Source organism: Protopterus annectens, chromosome 4.part0 (assembly GCF_019279795.1).
Source record: "Protopterus annectens isolate FY-2018-M chromosome 4.part0, PAN1.0, whole genome shotgun sequence".
Lineage (NCBI taxonomy): Eukaryota > Metazoa > Chordata > Ceratodontiformes > Protopteridae > Protopterus > Protopterus annectens.
The window spans coordinates 303,484,288-303,503,994 of NC_056733.1; the positions used below are offsets into that span (position 1 = coordinate 303,484,288).

The 19,707-nt window shown below is 38.8% G+C and overlaps 1 protein-coding gene across 3 annotated transcripts in view; it reads right to left on the reverse strand.

Annotated features, from left to right (window-relative positions):
• Window positions 1–19,707, reverse strand: part of KSR2 (kinase suppressor of ras 2) — a 2,556,886-nt gene that overhangs the window by 1,276,981 nt on the left and 1,260,198 nt on the right. For all 3 annotated transcript variants that reach the window (XM_044068294.1, XM_044068293.1, XM_044068295.1), the window contains exon 5: window positions 5,057–5,238. In XM_044068294.1, coding sequence (XP_043924229.1) covers window positions 5,057–5,238 — 182 coding nt within the window. The remainder of the gene's footprint in view (window positions 1–5,056; window positions 5,239–19,707) is intronic.

Here is a 19,707-nt window from a genome sequence, read left to right on the forward strand (position 1 = left end):
CTAATCTGTGTATGGAATGAAAATCCCAGTCAACTTTTTTAACATTTTTATGGATGAAATTATTCATAATCTCATCATATTTAAGACAGGGATTGTAAATTAAATAAAAATGACAATATCATTTTTGAAAAAAGAATATTTTGATCAAATATCAGTTCATGGTCTAATTTTCACTTAAGAGATAAAACTAGTTTTAGGTTTCGAAAAAAAATTCAGCATCACTACCAACTTTGTGAAATTATTTTTGAACAAATTAGTTTAATGAGATCTCAATAAAAATATTCACCTAGATTTAAATCACATAACAGATCTAAACATTTTAATTATTCCAATGAAGACTCCAACTGAGCTTTTTTTTTTTCTCTTAGTGTAAATTCATATCAATGACCTGCAATAAATGTTTTAAAATAAGCCTAAAGTAATGTAATAGAAAGCTCATATGATATAAGTTAAAATATCCTGAGAAATTATGCTTATGCTCATAACACATTCCATTATCAAGAGAACATCTGCCCTTATACTTAGTTCTAATAATGTTTAGACTTAGAGATAAAGGAAAATTGTCAAAAATAAATCTGGGCATTGCTTCCATATTAACTACATTAAGCAAAAATTCTGAGATAAAAATAATCTAGTCTAGAACTCTTTATGGCCTTAAAAGTAAAATACATATGGCTGCTATCCTTATAATAATTATATGACCAATAATCTTTTAATTTGTGTGTGTCAGGAATTTCTTTAAAAGATTTGCCTTTCCTCAGTCTTGTGAACTATTTATATCAACAATAAAATCTCCAGACAGAATAACAATGTCAGCATTTAAAAACTGTAAACCTTTAGAAATTTCTTACAAGGAGACATTATAATTGCAAAATGGAGTGTAAATAGAGCCTATTATTAGATTATAAGCTTGAAAAGAACATTTAACCACAATAATTCTTGAACAATTGTCCGAATAATTGCTTTTTTGAAAATTATCATTTTGAAAAAGAATAGCCACCCTTTAGATTTATAGTCAACAGAATTAATAAAGGCTTGCTTAACTTCATTATCAAGAACATTAATAAAATTCCTTTGAGCAAGATGAATTTCTTGTAAACAGGTAGTATTTGATTTAATATTCTTCAAAAAATGTGAACATATTCTCACTTTTTATAGTGTTATTAACCCTGTTAACATTTATTAAGGTTAATTTCATATTTAAACGTCAATCAACTTTGAACAATGTTACCCCACCCTTAAAAGAGAGAAAGAAAAAGTCCATTAACTGATCAAAGAGTCATCTCAGTGAATTCCTTCATCACTGGTATGGCAATAAGATAATAGTGCAAAGTTCTTTCCAAGACTTCTCTGAAGTTTAACATTTTAAAGATACATCTTTATGTCAAACTTGAAGAAAAGTTGGAAAAATAAATGTAGAATATATTCCCTTCTGCCAAAGAGCCCTCCAAACTTCTTTGAAATCTTTTCTCGCCATAATTTTTCAGGTCAAATCCTGGAAAAAAACTTGAATAGGAATCTGATTAAAAATAAAATTTCTTATTTTAAGGCTGCCAAAAAGAGCATTCCAATCAGTCATAGAACAGATGCTCATTGTAGCAGACCTATTACAATCAGGTTTGGGTGAGCCAATCCTGTGAACCACATCTAGTTTAATGGCTAAAATGTCTTTTATCCCTGTTTTATCACTTAAAGTTTGAAAAACTTATGATAATGAAGTCTTTAATGATTGCAATGAATCCAGGTGTTCTGGCACTCCATTTGTTCTCAAATTCAATTGCTTGGGTCTATTTTATTAGTCTTGAGCCTTAGTTTGAAGATATTCAACCGTGGAGTGTAGTTTAAGATGTTGTTGCAGCAAATCCTACTGTAATCTTATATCCATTACTTCACCTTCCAACTTAGTAACTAGATCAGTAATTTATAAAAATGTCTTCTTTCTGATCAAAAATAAAAGTTTTACTGAGGTATTTCAGGAGAAATTTTTGCAAGGAATTTAACTTCTGAACTCAATACCTTATTTTCCAATAATTGCTTGGGCTCACCCAGGAGTGTCTAAGCTCTTTATTAGCATCTGTCATCACAGACTTAATGTTATCTTGCCCAGACTGAGAAGCAGCAGATAAAAGAATCATTGTACTATGTTTTTCCTGAGAAGCCAACTGACCAGTACTGGCTACATCTGAAGGATAAGTAGAAGCCACTGATCAGAATTGCCCTCTTCCATATTAGATGATAAAAAATGTACATTTTTCCATGAAATAAATTAGTCCTGTATAAATCAGAAGAAGAAAAAACAATCAGGAATATCCTCTGCAGGATATGTGTCCTATGCTCGAAAAAGGTTTGGGTTCCTACTGTACTTTTTCATAACCAACTTCTATCTTCATAACTGTTGCTTACATAGCAAATCCATAGGTTAGTATTGTCCTTTTTTCTTCATAACATACAAATTGATCCCAAAATACCAAAAGGGTAAGTATATGAAAAACAATCCACTGAACATTGTAATTGTATAACAGTTTTCTAATATATTATGATACTAAACAAGGGAAGCTGAAGTGGCAGAGTTTGACAAACTTAGGCGGTTCTGCACTTTCAAAAGTGTCACTGCACTATGATGCTCAGAATTACTACACACAGCTTTCTAAACTCCACACCTTCTAACAACAAACAACTGAAGATTCCCTTCTCTCGGAGCACAAAGTAAAAATGTTTGGGTAATAGGTGGCTTTTTGTCTAAGCATTCCCTCTGACTCCCCCCTCTCCTCAGAATGATCCAGAAAGTAAGGGAAGAAGAGAGAAAAATGCTTTAATAGCATCCTTTTGGACCCAAGGAATACTGGCTGTTCCTCCTCTTGGAGATATCCAAGGAGAAACTGCCTGTGCAGATGGACTTCCTATCCCAGAACAACTGGGCCTTCACACTCTTATGTGGAAACTTTGCAGCTCATAGCCTAGATGTTTGACCTGTTTGCCATTCTGGGGCCAATTTACTGAGGGCATGTTTGACGTACTTAAGGCCATGTAGCCTACCTCGAAGAAATTCAGTTATCTGAATGGATGATGATTTCCCACTGGAGCCACAAAAACAAGTCAGACCCCAGTACAGTATCAATGTTCCTGATTCTACAGTACTTGAACTGTTTAATTCCAGACATGTATACTTACATTAAAGGATAAGCCTATCTGGTATTTCAGCCTGCCTCCTTTTAGCCTCACCACTGGTATGCCTGCAGCCACTTAAACACTTCTTGATAGTGTATTGCATTTGAGACCACGTCAGGACTTGAATTATGTTCTAGGAAAAACTCAACAGTCAATATCTGAGTCTCAGGATATAGCTTTTGTTAATTTTTTCATCTGCTTTGCTCCTAGCCATTATATCTGCCACAAGAGTATCTGTACTTCAAGCCCACAAGCACAGACAGCTCCTTCTAGTCTTCAGTAAGGACGGGATCAGCCTAAGAGCTAACTTCTCCCTTTTGCCAGTACTAGTCATTGAATTCTGCCTATTCAATTGCATGTCTTCTTCTCCAACCCTCAAAATAAAGAAAAAAATGACCCATACTCTTTAGGTTTCCAAAGTCAATTAAATAACTGATAAAACAGAATCAAAGGTGTCAAAAGTTCAGATCAGTCACTTGTGTCCTTTGTAAAAGGGAAATAGAGAAGGTCTCTATGAAAGAAAGCATTCCCCATGTGGGTGTACTATTGCAGTACGCACTTTTATGCCTCCCAGGCTAAGTAGCTATAGTTGTAAGAGTCCACAGTATGAAAGGGAGTGTCATCCCTTGTGGCCTTCCTTGGTGGGAGGACTACATATGATATATTAGAGACAAATAAATGGTTCTCAGTCCATACTTTCCAAAACATTACAGATTGATAAACCTTTCCGGTGAAAAACATGTTCACTAGCACCATTTTATAGGGTTTGCTGCAGCCTAGCCCTTCCTTTCCAGCCAATTTCATGTCTGCATGAACTTTGGGAAGTGTAGTAGCCCATGTTTCAGTAGATAACTGTTGCAGTACTACTTCCCTCATGTCATACTATCTTTCTGTGCTTCAACATCATGGACTGGAGTACACTACTCTTTCCCTATGTTACCCATCCTTCCAGCTTACTCCCTTATAGGACTTGAGCTCTGCTGAGGTGTGAAAAGACACGGAGAGCCCCATTTCTCTTACTCATTTCTCCTCAGTATTGCATTAGAAAGACCATCACTCCAAAATTCTTGTTCCTCAATGTAGCTCTTTTCTATTAATCATCTACAATTGGAGACCACAGTTCTGGAAGCTATTTTTCCACCATGTCAGGGAGTTTGTCTTTTCCCCATAGTTTTGTGATCAGTAAACTACTATACATAAGTAACAGGAGGTAGTAGGTTGACCCCAGCAAAAAAAGTAAGTTTTTCCCAACTATTTCAGAAAACACATTTGGGGCACTCTGTATTTTTTTTTAATATCCTTTTCTGAATATGTGATAAAAGCTCCATTAGTCACCCATTCTGTCACTTACTTTTAACTGTGAGGGGATTCTAATGTAAACAAAGGATGAATGTAAGTTAAACAGATAAGTACAGTTACTGTAAAGAAAAAAAATTATGTAGATAATCAAGTACACGTAATCCTACCTCATCGGCAGACTGCACTGTATTATAGCTGATCTGCCCACCTTATGTGTAAACCTGGCCCAGGCAGAAGAGCTTAAAAGGATGTCATTCCATTGCCAACACTGCAAATGCTGTAAGAAGCATATTTGCTCTTACAAAGTGATGTTGTTTTAGCCTTTGGATTCCCAACCATTTTTCCATGGCCTCTGAAATAAAGGCATTACCACACTCCAACAATAGTACTTCCAGTCAAACTGTAAATGCATTATGATCATTCTCATAAGTCCTACCAATGTAAAACCACTGTTCTGTCACATATGGAATAATAAGACAAACTGTCTTATAGAGCACTGTTGTAGAAAAATCTGCTGCATGCTAATCATTTCAGACTGCCATGGTGAAGAAGAGACTATCTCTTATAACATGAGCTGAGCCAAACTTACTTGCAGAGAAGGTGGTTTCAGTGTGGACAGGGGGAGTAGAAGGAAGGAAAGATGGATATCCCACAAAGAAGGAGCGCAAGGAGCGTTCAGAGAGCAGAGGAGAGCGTTGGGAAGGGATGTTCTCACAGCTTCCAACACTGTTGTGAATCTTGAGGTTCAAGGGCTTGCTCTTTTTCTTTGTTCTGAAGATAATTACAAAGAGCAGGAAGAGAAAATGGGTTAGTGGCATGCATTAGTAGGTGAAAAATAAAGAGCACTTTCTTATTTGCAGGACATATTACTGCACAAAGCAGAGCTAATGCCATGTTAAATATACTGTAAGAAAATATTTGTCAGGTGTTATAGAATATTATTTTGCAAGTAGTAAATATACAGGAGATGAACAGTTAAATCAATTCACAGAATTCTGCACAGAAAGAATACCAAAAAAAGAACAACTCAGGCTTCATATTAAAAAATGCTCTGGAAAGCTATGACTCAGATTACTAGATATAAAATTACTGGCAAAAAAATAAATCACTGCTGTAAAACAGCATTTCATGCTTGCCTTCAAAGGTTCTAGACTGCCCAGTAGCTAACTATACTTTCAAGGAAGATAAAATGTTAGTAAGTAGTTCACCATTTTTCATGACAAAGTTTTAAAAGCCATCTACAGATTTTTGTAATAATCATTTAAATATTTCATACTTTACATCTGGAATGAGAGTTCCCTAGTGAAGAAACTGACTTTGTAGAATTGCATTCCAAAAAAATGAAACATCCTTTGAAACAACATTAATCTGGAACATCAGATGTCCTCTACTGTGTTTGTTTCCTTTTTTCCCTTGTTTTGAGCCTTTAGGACATCCTCCACCTGACCATCAACTACTTAAACGTACCAACATTACTCTATTCTACCTATCCTTGGTGCCATCATCTGTGGCTGAAACTGACCCAGACTGGAAATGGGAAGATGTCTGGTGTGGAGCAGTCACCATCAGTTTTATATATATATATATATATATATATATATATATATATATATATATATATCCTAACTGGCTGGAGTTAGAAATTTTATGTGAATTGCAACACGTAACATCAGCTGCTCCTTTCAATGGTAAAATGCTACTGACAGTCGGTTGCATGATTATGGCACCATCTCCATCACTAAGAATGTGTCAGTTTGCAATCATAAACTCCTCCCTCCCTCAAAGAATGGGCACGTTAAAAAGCCACTGCTTCCCTTCCCACTACCTGACTCTCCCTAATGCCCAAGATTGTGTACGTTTCTTGCCTTTGCTTGTTTGTGTTTTCATTGCACCATTCCAATTTCATTACATCTAATTTCTAGCACCTATAGAAACCATTGTATCCTCATGAGCATTATCCAAAGTGACAGAGAAAATGCATACAGAGTTCACTAGAGATAATATCCAGAATGGAAATCAAGACCTATCAGGCACTGTGGGATTTGTGACCAAGGGAAAAACAGAAACACATACTCTGAATAAAATGTCCTTGAACAGTTTTAACACATTTGTGAAACTAAAGTAGTAAGCAGCTGTACATGGCTATCATCCAATCAGAAAGCTGCATTACCCTAATGAAAATGGACTAGTTCTAGCAAAATGACTTCACAGCTCCCCTTAAAAGTCATTCATAGGTTAGTACTAGGCTAACTGCCCTTGTGGGCCATTTTACGCCTAGACAATTACCCCATATGAGAATCAAACCTGACACTTTGTGTCTATAAGGTAAATACGTTAATCATTATGCCAACCTCCCACCCTAAAATAAAAGGTTAACAGAGGCATACAATAAAATGCGCAATCATGATTTATATATGTATGCTCTATGACAAAGGTGGGTAAGCACATTTTTAAAGTCAGGTCAACAAAACCTTATGGGTTTGTGTATATTAACTACTCACTTCAAAACTAAAATATTTTTCTAACTCCTCTTGCATTTACAAAACCAGATAAAACAGACTTGGTCTAAATGAACAAAGAAAACAAAATCAGAATTTGAGTTCTTCACACACACACCCAGCCTCGAAAGGTAGGGATTATACTCCATTTCTAACAAATGCAGCAAGCGCACTCCTGTTGACTGTGCATTATGTGTGCACTCACATTCTCACTCAGCTGTTTTGTTTCCCACACTGTAATTTGTTCATTAAAATGGTGCTACCTGACCTTTCTTTTTTCTTCTTCTTTTTCTTGCTTTTTTCTTGGTGGGTTGGTAGATTGTAGTGTATCTTGGTCCTTTGACAGATCATTTGATGCGCTATTGATTAAAATATAAAACCCTTTGGGGGTTAGCATTGGCTAGGGAAGTAGAAACCCATCCTGCATTACTCAGCTTGAAATGGTGGACTCCGTAGCTTCCAAAACTCAAAAGTTCTGCCCATGCTTATTAACAAAAGTTGCAGGCATAAACAGTATAAATGGGCATCTCTTTCCAGCAAGACAGATGCTTATTGTGAACGTACTACAGATCAGACGTAAATGTTTTTTGGATGGTTTGCAGCCTCTAAAGCAATCTGATAAAAATATTTACTTATATTGCTGCAGTTCGCTGAGGCTGGCTATGTAAAGGCAGAATGCTCCTAATTGTTGATTATGTAGGTTTGCTCTGTCCAGTTTTAAAATATTTTTTCTGTTCGGTCAATATATAAATCTAAAAATATTGCTAAAAAATTCAGTTTACATTGTATGATGAAAATATGAAAATGACTGTAGAAAAAAATAAAATAAGTGAGGTGAGATATAAGAAAGTTTGTTTCATGATGTGCAAAGGATTTGAACCTGGAGCTGAGAACCAATATAGACAGCAGTCATCCAAAGACATGGTGCCTCTGGTGGTCAACATGCCAAAACTACCCTTCTCCACCTTCCACCATTGCAGGACTGATCATTACACAAACAAGACATCCATTCATGCAGATAACACTCCTGCCTTCTAAATAGATTCCTGAGGTATATGCTGTGCTAATCATATGCATGGTCATACCACAGACAGTTTTCATTTTATTTCAAAGATATACCTTTTTCCAAGTCCATCATATGCACTTCTAGCGTAGTTTAGCTTACTCCTGATTCTGTTTCAAAAATAGTTATAAATGTATTAAAGAAAAACACTAATTTATTTCTAATTAAATCCAAATTGTCTACAATATCACGGAACGTTTACTCACTTTCTACAACTAAATGCACTATTCCTCAGCAATGATCATCCCTACAAAGTTCTAAGAATAATTATTTTCTTTTCTTAAACTGTCAAAGAAAAGTGCTTACCTTGCACCAAAGAAAGAGGAGAAGCTGCTTTAATGACCATCTCACACCAGATGCATACGTAAAAAGAAGTTATGTTATGTAACCACCATAATGTTCCATGTTTCTTGTCCAGTATCTCGCTTTCATTCTTGCTGGTTGGATTTGGAGCCAAACCTCAGATCTGACTCAGCCGCATACCAAAGCTTGAGAGCTTCAACTGGCTCAAGACTACAACCTATCCCATGATGCTTAGCGGTTGTTCCCCAGATCTTGTTTGAGAGTACTCCCTAGAGTATGCTAACATACAGAAATGAAAAATGTATGAAATATATTAGTTATAAAGGTAAAGAGGGAAGAAAGGACTCAGACCATATTTGCCAATTGTAAAGTCCTCTAGATCCTCCAGGAGGGGGATGGATGGGTGGGATGCAAGAATGTAGGCGAGATACTGGGCAACAAACATGGAACATTATGGTGAGTACATATTTTCTTTATGTTACGTTGTCCTATCTCGCCTTCTTTCCTGCTGATAGGGACAGAGTCCCCAGCATCTTTTTCTTGGGTGGCTCAAGGGAATAAGCTCTTCAGGACAGTGGAACCAAAGGATACCTTGTTCTGGGAAGCCACATCTACTTTGTAATGAGAAATACAGGTGTGAGGCTTAACCCATGTAGCAGCAGCACAAACTAAATCCAATGGAAGTCTGGATTGAAAGGCAATGGAAGTAGACACCGGTCTAGTTGAACATCCTTTTACTTGACCTGGCGGTTCTTTAAGAGAATTATAGACATAGGTGATGGTCTCAGTAAGCCGTTTGGACAAAGTAACTTTTGAGACTGCCAAGCTTTTTTTGTTTTCTGCATAAGAAACAAATAGCTGATCTGACTTTCTAATATCTTTGGTCCTGTGCAAGTAAAAACGCAACTGTCTATGCACATCCAATTGGTGAAGTTTATATTCTGCCTTGTTGCCATAGTTAGGAAAAAACACATGCAATTCTATAGATTGGTTTAAATTTGCTTCAGAACAAACTTTTGGTAAGAAGGAAGGATTTGTTCTGAGGGAAACTCTATCTTTGTGGAAAATCGAATATGGAGGATGGATAAACAAAGCTTGCAACTCTGAAACCTTCCTAGCTGAAGTAATTGCTGCTAGAAAGACTATTTTTCAACATAAAAATTTTAGTGAACAAGAGGATGCTGGTTTGAAGGGAGGAAGGATCAGAGATGGGGAAGAGGTTCTCTTAAGGGTGGTCTTAACAGAAAGGTACCCGAGGAAAGCTTTGCATAATCTATGGGACACTACATTGGCTCTGAGGTCTCCCACATGATAATTTGATATAGCGGCTAATTGTACTGGAATAGTGGCTGCCGCTGCTCCTTGATTAAAGAACTCTGTTAGAAATTCCAAAATTGAAGGTATAGGGGCTGAAAAGTGATCTATGTTTTTTGTCTGCCCAACAAGAGAACCTCTTCCATTTACTTGCATAAAGTTTCCTAGTCATCTTTTTGTGTGAGGAAACCAGAATGTGACGTACTGCAGGGGATAATTCTGGAAGCCTGGCTAAAATTGGAAGTGGAGTAACCAAGCTATCAGCATGAGGCTCTGAAGAGAAGGATGGAGCGTTTCTGACTGATGAGTCAGAAGATCCAGCAAAGGTGGGGCCAAAGGAAGGGGAACCAAATATGACAAGGTCAATTAGGAACAATGAAAATTAACCTGCAACTCAATGACTTGGCTTTCTGAATAACCTTCAGAATCAATGGAAATTGGGGAAAAGCATAAAGAACTCCCAGGGGACAATTGTGGATGAGTGCATCCCTGTGTGACTCTCCCAGAGGGGAAATGAGGGCAAAGTAGTTACTGCATTTGGCATTGAATGGAGTGGCAAAATGGTCACAGCAAGGCTGGCCCCATTTGGGAAAAATTTGATTCTCAACTTCCTGATTTAGGGACCACCTGTGAGGCATGAGAATTACTCTGCTTAGTCTGCCTGCTATTACGTTGGATTTCACGGAATGTTCGTTGCCGTCAGAAAGTGCAGAGAAGAAATTGCCCATTGCTAAACTCTCTGGGCCTCTCGACATAGGGGATAGGATCTTGTCCCCCGTTTGTTGATGTATCACACCAACGACATATTGTCTGTCTGAATTGCAATAGTCCCCATGGGAAGAGAGTTCTGAAATGCTTGCAATGCCAGAAGCACCGCCCTCATCTCTAGGACATTGATGTGCAAATGGTACTCGTGATCTTTTCAAAGCCCTTGGACAGTCTGTCCCAGATAATCCCCCCCCCCCCAATCTGGGCTGCATCCGCGGTTACTATAGCGACAGGTTGGAGAAGTACAAACGGTCTGCCCATAGTTACCAGAGTGGAATGCAGCCACCAAAGTAGGTCCCTCTTGCAAGCATCCATAATGAGAATCTTGTGAGACATGGGTAACTCCTGTATGGACCATTGAGCGAAGAGTAGCTACTGTAATATCTGTATATGTAGTCATGCCAGTGGGACTAGCATTATCGCTGCTGCCATTGAGCCTAAGACTTTGAGGACAAATTTTGCTTGTAACATTTTCTTTTTCAGTAGGATAGATACTTGACTGCCTAACGCTTGTATTCTCTCGAGGCAATTTTTCTACCATATCATTTGATTTTAAATCTGCACCTATAAAGGTAATATGCTGTAATGGCAACAAGGCAGATTTTTCTGTATTTATAGTAATGCCAAGATCTGAGCAGAGATGGATGGTGGAGTCCATCGCTCTGATTAGTACATGGTTGGTGGTGGCAGTCAGGAGCCGGTCATCTAAATATGGAAACATCTGGAATCCTTGATGTCTCATATGAGCCATGACTACCACCATGTATTTGGTAAACAGTCTGGGGGCTGTAGTGAGACCAAAGGGCAGAGCTCTGAACTGGTAATGACTGGCTCCCAGTCGCAAGCGTAGATATCTTCTGGAGCTCCTGTCCATCTTTATGTGGTAGTACGCGTCCTGAAGATCTAAAGAGCACATTCAATTGTCTTGTCCCAGAAAAGGGAGTATAGACTGCAGTGTTACCATCTGAAACTTTGCTGAGATCCAATATTGGTCTTCAGTCCCCTGTCTTTTTTGGAACTAAAAAGAACCTTGAGTAAATTTGGGATCTGATCTGGTCTGTGGGGACTTCTTGGATGACTCTTTTTTTTTACCATCCTTTGAATTTCTAGGGTTGTCTGATCCCTTTGACCTTGAAGGAGGAAGTGGGCAGTGGAAAGGAATGTTGTATCCCCTGGATATAATGGACTGTACCCATTTGTCTTGAGTCAATTTCATCCAGGCTTCTGGGTACAGAGATAGTCTTCCCCGACTGCCTCCAGAGGCAGACAGTTGGGCCTCCTTTCAGGAGTGCTGGAAAGGCCAACCAGAGAACGTATCTCTGTTGCCCTGGTTCTGCAGAACTGCCTGGGGATCACCAAGAGCATCCAGCAAGGCCAGCAAGGCTCCTGGACTTCTGGAACCCATTTTTGACCTTTTTTCTTTTGACCTTTTAGATAGTAGGCGGAAAAAAAACACACTCCGACGGCAGATAGAGCCTTGCCATCTTCCTGCCTCCTGGTCTTCTTTTTTGTACTTCAGAGCAGAGCAAGAGCCATCAATCATCACAATCAATAATAGGAGAAGATCTGGGGTCCAGCAAACTTTACAAAGATGCCAGGAATGTGTCTCCCTATGAGCTATTCCTTCCTGTCCTGCTGATCGCCTCCATTGGCTGCATAGGAAATGAGGTGCATGGAGGAGTTGAATTTATCTTATCCAATAGAAACATCCTCAGAGGGCAACTGGGGGGACCCTTCTCAATCCTCTAAGTCGGTATCAGAAGTGACAGACTCAGGGGAGTCTATGTGCTTCCTCTTTCACTGTTTCTTCTGTGGAGCAGACTCATGTGACCCCTGCAACAGACTGTAATACAGGAGACTGTGGCACCAAGTGTATTGGCTCCAATGATGGTGGCTGACTCTTTTTTCAGCTCTGCAACAGTTCCAAACTTTTGTCTTGTCTGATTTTGAGGCCTGATTACACATACACAAAAAAAATGTGTGTCCATGTGTTAGAGACATTTTCTGAGTGCATGAAGCAAGTAGAAAGATTTTTTATTATTTTATTAGAAAGGAAAGGGAGAATCCTCTAATTTAAACGGATTATTTAAGGGGAATAGGAGAAAAAAGGAGAACAGCCTAAGACACACCCATGTAATAAAACAAAACACACACACACACACACATGAGCACTCTACTTAGACTGGGAAGGTATAAGAGTCTGATAGGAAAATAGTGAGAAAAAATATAGTAAAAGATATATAATAAATGTTATTACTAGACTGAACCAGAGAAGACAATCCCGTTGCTTCAAAAAATGAGATCTGGGGAACAGCCACTAAGCATCATGGGATAGGTTGCAGCATCGAGCCAGTTGAAGCTCTCGAGCTTTGGTATGTGGTCGAGTCAGAGCCAAGGTTAGACTCCAAATCCAACCAACAAGAATGAAGGCAAGATAGGACAACATAACATCTACAGTTCAGTGAAATATCCGCTCCTTCATTGCTTTTTTTGCAGGTCATTGTGCAACCCCACCAATGTGAAGAGGATCCTGCTGGGTATGAATATGGTAGTACAAGTCTAAGTGACCAGTAGCAAGGGTGGTACAGAAAACCAAGAGTAGAAAAGCCAAAATGGGCCACAGAAGATCAGGGTTTAAGTCCTGGTTTACACAGTTTATTTCACCATATTTAAAAAGTATTGCTGAAAAATAAAAGGATCCCTACCATTCATTCAGAGAGGTAAATCCCAACCTCCATATAGTATAGTCTTGAAAAATTATCAGCCTTCAATGAAAGTTGTCTCTTTGCTTAGTCAGGCAACCCATTGTCAAAAAACATGTACACACACACAGTGTGTGGCTACCAATCATTATGGAACACAAGTCATAAAATGTCAGGGACAAATTATATAAATGCTTCAAATAGTGATGAAATACAGTTGTGCAACCTCTTCCAAAGTTCTGAAACATGACATGAAGCTGATGGCCCTGATGGCTGTACAGACAAGCAGCAAGTAATTGTATAGTACAGCCTAACAGCTTTACATTATGAGAGGTAAAAGAAAAAATTACACGCCATACATGGACACAGTCCAAAGTTCAGTGAACTAGAAAAACAAGGAAACAATGTACAACAGACCTATCAAAAATGGAGGAGTCTGAGATGGTCATATTTAAAGTTAATGAATATTAGAAGTTAAAGCACACAAAACAAACAGCAGAGAAAACAGTTTATCATGCGAAAGGTAGAAAAGCCGTCTTGATATTTCAAGTGTAATTTTTTTTAAAAGATCAGGAAACAAAAAAGTCCTGCACCTTATAAAAATCCAACTACTCTACTCTTTGCAGGCCATCCATGTAAGGACCACTTGGGACATTTCTGTTCCCTTTATTTAGAGCACAAATCCTTTGTATCAGCTTTAAGCAATGGACTTGAGTGGCCTTTCCCTGTAACATTAGTGGTGTGGTAAGAAAAGTAATTGACAATGCCAATACACACTGCTGAGATGAGCTTGCACCTTCCTAGAAAATGTGAACTAACTACAGGCTACCAAACATAACCGTAGAGCCAAATAGGAACAATGGCAATGACCTACGGCCTCCAACTATGCACACTATATCCCATCTTTGAGAAGAAAATGATTACCTCAACATCAATTCTACTCTGTCAGCAGGTATAAATGAATTTACCTACTTCTTTATTCTGCTTCATAAAGCTGAGCTAATCAGACATATAGTAGGTAAGAGACAACACGTGTATTGAGCAATGGAATACGTCAGAGAATATAGGTACAGTGATAATGGGAAAAACTTTGCTATGCTACTGTATGTCAACAACAGTGCTACAGTGGCATGCAAGGCTGATGTAATGGACATCATAGCTAAAGCAGTCTTCTGTCATTCAGTCAATGGATGCTCATGTATGCAGTGCATTGACATATAGCTGTCACTACTGCCCAGCCACAAAGGGTATCTGAATATGACAGCCAACAGAAAGACCAATAGGTGTACACAGTACAGACACAGCCCTGCTCAACATAAAACAGGTAGTTTTCAGCATAAAACTGGTAGGAAACAGGGTGAACAGAAAAGAAGGAAAGGTGAGAACAACAGATTGATGTAAACATGGACAGGTATATGTAAGGTATAAAAGGTTAGGTAAAGGAAGAGTCAATTTTGGAGACAGGAAGAACCCTTTTTGTAAGCTTTTATAGTCTTTAAAAAAGAAGGGTATGTAAGATGGGAAAGAAAGAAAAGTGGAGGTAGCAGGGATAAAAAGACACATATAGGACACAGAAAAAAGACATAGGAACAGCACACACACAAAAATTGGTCATGAGCATACCTTTCAACCTCTTAGTGCTAGAAATCTGGACAAATCCTGACAAAAGGCCCAAAATACGGAAAGGTTTTAAATATTGCTTTTAGAAACTTTGAAAGTTGTCAGAATAACAGGTTTTGTGTTCACATGCATTTTTCTGAAGTATTTGAAGTCTGAAACTCAAATGTATGTCATTATTTAGTGACCTCAATCACCAGATCATCACAGTGGTTTGACAGAAAATCACAAATTTTATGAATAACAGACCAAAAATATGAGGCACAAATCTGAACATCTGTGAAAATTTGGACAGTTGAGAGGTATGGTCATGAGAGTAGCTGGGCATACATGTGGAAGGTGGACAACTGGTGATGGTTGAGTTGGACATGAAAGAGGAATAAAACATTATACAAGGTAGATAACACATTCACAAAGAAAGTGGGTTCCTGGCATGCTTTGATACCAGGCCAACCCAGAAGGCAAGAACCCAGGTATCACTAACCTGAGTGGCTGATGTTGTGGGCCAGTTTCTCCCCTGAATGTCTGATGGGCAGAGCCTGACAGCTGTGCGACTCCACCAGCCATGCCAGAAGACAATCCATGCTGACAAAGTGGTGATCGGGTTGTTGGCATATTTCAGCAGTGACCACCCTCCACAACTGACACTAGTAAACCAGTGGTGACACCTCCAAACCACCTCCTACAGAGGGTACTGGTGACCCATCCATGTCACCTCCAACAAGCCATTCTATCATTCCTCTGATGAGAGGCAGACCTGGTGGACACTTCTGATACAGTGCTAGTGTAAACAAATTGCAGAAACCAAAAAGTTGGCAACATCTCCTCCTCCTCCTCCTCTGAGAAAATGGGAAGAAATGATCATGCTCATAAGCTACAAGCACAAGCACACTTGTAAAACAGACTGAAACACCCACTATATATGCTATATTACCAAGACAGGTATTCCCAATTCTGTGGCAGCAAACCATGTTGAGATAATACTTTGTAATGGCTTTAAAACAAGCCAGAGCACATAATACAAGACAATGACATTGTAATTAAAAATAAATACTTACAAAACAGCTCTGGCTCCCTTTCTCGAATCTGTTTCTCACACTGTCAGAGCAGGTCATAGTGGTACAAGCTTAGTTCATATCAATGATGGCGCTGCTCTCCTCTATGAGTGATGTCAGTAGCATCACGTAACACCTGACCCTCTTCTTAGATGGCAACCACCTTCATTAAAGAGTCATTGCACTGGCCCAGCAAGCAGTTCACTGAAGTCTTTGTGCAAGTAAAAACAGTAAAATCCTGTTCCCCCTGGCACACCATGTAGGATCCTTGCTTTTCCCAGTAGTTGAGTCAGCCATGGTCACATGTCATGTCCTTCCAAGGATTAGCATAACAAACCCATGTCAAAGGATGCATATTTGTGAATCATTTGTCACAGAATGTAGTGCTACAGTGCAGTGGTATGTATGTCCACATAGTGTAAACACAAGCATATAGGATACACAGTTTGTGTTCACTTTGACATGCATGGCTTATGCCAACTTGTATGGATAGTGCACTGCATACTAGCAGCATTTCACAGACAGTGGCACTATTGACTTCATTAGCATAAACACAGTGTTAATGACCCACTATTAGTACTGTACAGTATATTGGCAAAATTAATACACAGTACCATTTACAACTATACAACTTCAAAACAGGGGACTTTAACAAAAGCCTTACTTAATATAGCTCTTAACAGAATTAAAGAAAAAGGCTTGTCTCATAAAGTACCTCTGCATGGGACCTAATGACACTGACGTAGCACAGTACCATCCATCTTGGCTGTGGGGAGAGGGTCAAACTAGAAACACAGAAAACTGTAGGGATTACATGATTCAAGGGGTGTGGAGTTCCAGGGTCATAGGTATAGGCATAGGTACAGTCACAGAGTCGGAGAAGCTGTGTATACCACTACATACAACTGTCAACCAGGTGCACAAATGGGAGAAAGCCATAGCCATACTTGTGTATGCCATACAGGCACACCGTGACTGACAGGCACTGGCATGATCAGCAAAGGGAGACCCTCAGCAGTACAGTTACTAGCATGGTCAGCAGAGGGAGACTCTCAGGTGCACAAGTACTAGCATAGCCAGCAGAGAGAGATACCATACTTAACAATTCACTAGCCAGGAAGATGAAGCACTACTCTAGGTCCTCCACATACATGGCATGCATCTCCTTGGCAAGCATCCTGCAGAGTTAATTTTTCCAAGACAAAATTCAGATCACAAGGAGAAGCCAGCTGTTTTCTCAGAAGGTTGGTATGCAACCCCCCTTTCAAAAACATTTTCACATGAAATTGCATTGAAAGAGTGAGTCCCATAGGCGCATGTGCTGAAATGGCTGACAAATGTACCTTGAAGGAGGAGAAAGAAAGGCCATAGGTTAATATCTCATACAAACTGTGTAGAACCAGAAAACCACTAGCCTTAATATGGTCCTGGTTCTTATCTTGGGACCAACTAGAAAACCTTTTCCCATTTGCTAACATATGATTCCTTTGTAACAGTTTTTTTTGTCACCTTTAACATCTGCTGTACATTCTCTGAAAAAGGATTCCTAAAAGGTATTAAGACTGTATCATCTAGGCTGTCAGTTACAGTTGTTTCAAGGTGGGATGTATCAAACACCCCTTGTCTTGTGTGAGTAGGCCCAGTCTGTGAGTAAACTTGCAATTGCCACAAGCTGGTTCCAAAAGAAGTGAGAACCACTGTTTCATAGGATGAGATGCAGTCACCATAATGATCTTTGGGGAGACTTTCTGAAGCTTCAGAATTCCCCTATGTATTACTGAAAGGGTGGAAAAGCATACAAGAATGTTCCTGTCCAAAGAAAAAAAAAGGCATCTGATTTCCTGGCTTTTGTTTTATGGAGCCCTGGAGCAGAATGTTTTCAACTAATAGCTGTGAATGAAGGCAGAAAGATCCATGTCAGGTGTTCCTCACAGCTGGATCAATTCGTAGAAGATACCAGTTTTCAGTTTCTATTCTTGAGGGTATATCCTGGTCCTGTTCAGCTTGTCTGCCAAAATGTTTTGCTCTGATAGAATGTAGGATACCTGTAGTGTGTGATTGTACTGGATAGCTATATCCCAAACTACCATGGCTAGTCTGCACATATGGTAAGCTCTGGTTCCCCCTGTTTATGTACCACTTTACTATTGTGTTGTCTGTAATCACTTGTGATGGTCTTGGAGACCACAGATGACTGACAGAGTATCCAACACTCCGTTCAAAAACATTTTTCACATGAAATTACATTAAAAGAGTGGGTTCCATGGGCAAACATGTTGAAATGGCTGACAAAAATGCCAGTATTTGTGATAGCCAATGTGTCTTTCACATTTATATGTTTTTTGTCTGTGCTCCTGTTCCAGAAATTCTGAACTTTTCAACTCCAGAGACACCATTCCCCATGCAAAGTCTGAGGTGTCCATTGTTAATGACTGTGCTAGAGCTGGAAAGGCAAATAAGAGACCAGGGTTCAGAAAAAAATTGCCTCTCCAGCACAGTAACTCCCTTTTCTCAAACCCCAAAACAGGAGTCTGGAATGTCAGTGGATGCTGGTGTCTGGACCACACTGATTTAGGTACTATTACATCTTTCTTAAGTGTGGTGTTGCTAGAGGAATCATGAGTTATGGAAGCCATGAATCCCAGTATGAGACTTTTTAATGAGTGGAAAAACTCAGGCATAAAAGAAGGTATGGATCTAATTTTTGCTCTGGAAGACAGTCTCTTTGAATCAAGGTATCTAATAAACACTCAAAGAACACAATCCTGCAAAAAGGAGTCAAACAAGACATTTGAACATTTTCCTGGAGCCCCAATCTATGCAGGATCCTTTCATCAAAGTGACAGGGTCCTGACACTTACACAACCAATGTAAAAAGATAAGGAAATCATCCAAATAATGAAAAAAATTAAATACCATGCAGTCAGAATGAGGCTATCACTGGATAATGAAAAGTCTCTTTTTGTCTTATCAGAAACACCAGAAGAGGAAGGTTCAAGAGCGTTAACTAAACCCTGAGCTTATCCCAATAAATCATTCCTGTCCAAATCAAATGAGCCAAGTGAAGACATATATTGAACTTTTTGCTTCTTTTTAATAGGAATTTCTGAAACCTACTTTTTAGAAGCAAAATCTCCATAGAAACAGGTAATCCAGTCTGACTAGGCAGAGAGGTATTCTCTGCTCCTTCCTCCAAGACCAGTAAGAGTGGCTGTCCATTGCCAAATAAGGACAATCCAACAGCCATACAGGATGTCTAACCCCTGGTCCAGAGTACCTGTGCAGACTACACCAGAGAGAGCAAAGAAAAATATGAATGCTCTGAGGAACCAGAAATGACTACAACATATTCACTCATATGCAGATGAGGCAATAGAGAAGCCTGCTGAAGTGGTAAAGATGCTTAGAAATCATTTATTTTATGGCTGGAAGAAGGAAGGACTGAGGAACTAGTTTACTCCATGGTGAAACAGAAAAAGACACCTGAATCCCAAAGACTCCTGGTGGCAGTAGTCAGTGAAATAAACCAACAGCTGTTCAAAATTCAATGCACAAAAAACAAGCGACAGTTGAATATAAAAAGCACCTTTATAAGACACACAAAGCTTTCGGGAAAACACCCTTTCTCAATGATTAACATAAGGTTCATTGAAACATTCATTTAAATACACACCCAAAAGACATCATATGACCTGCAGCCAAGATCATGTGACCAAAAGTTCAATAAAAAACATTTTATAAATTATTACATTATGTGTAAAAAATATATAAAAGACTTCTCATATAGAAATACTAAATACATAAAATTATATACAAAGGCATGTATATATACAAATATTATTTTAACTTAGTATGCTGTAACTTAACCAATATAGGTTTCAGAGAAACAGCTGTATTCAAACCTGGGTACATATCAGCTG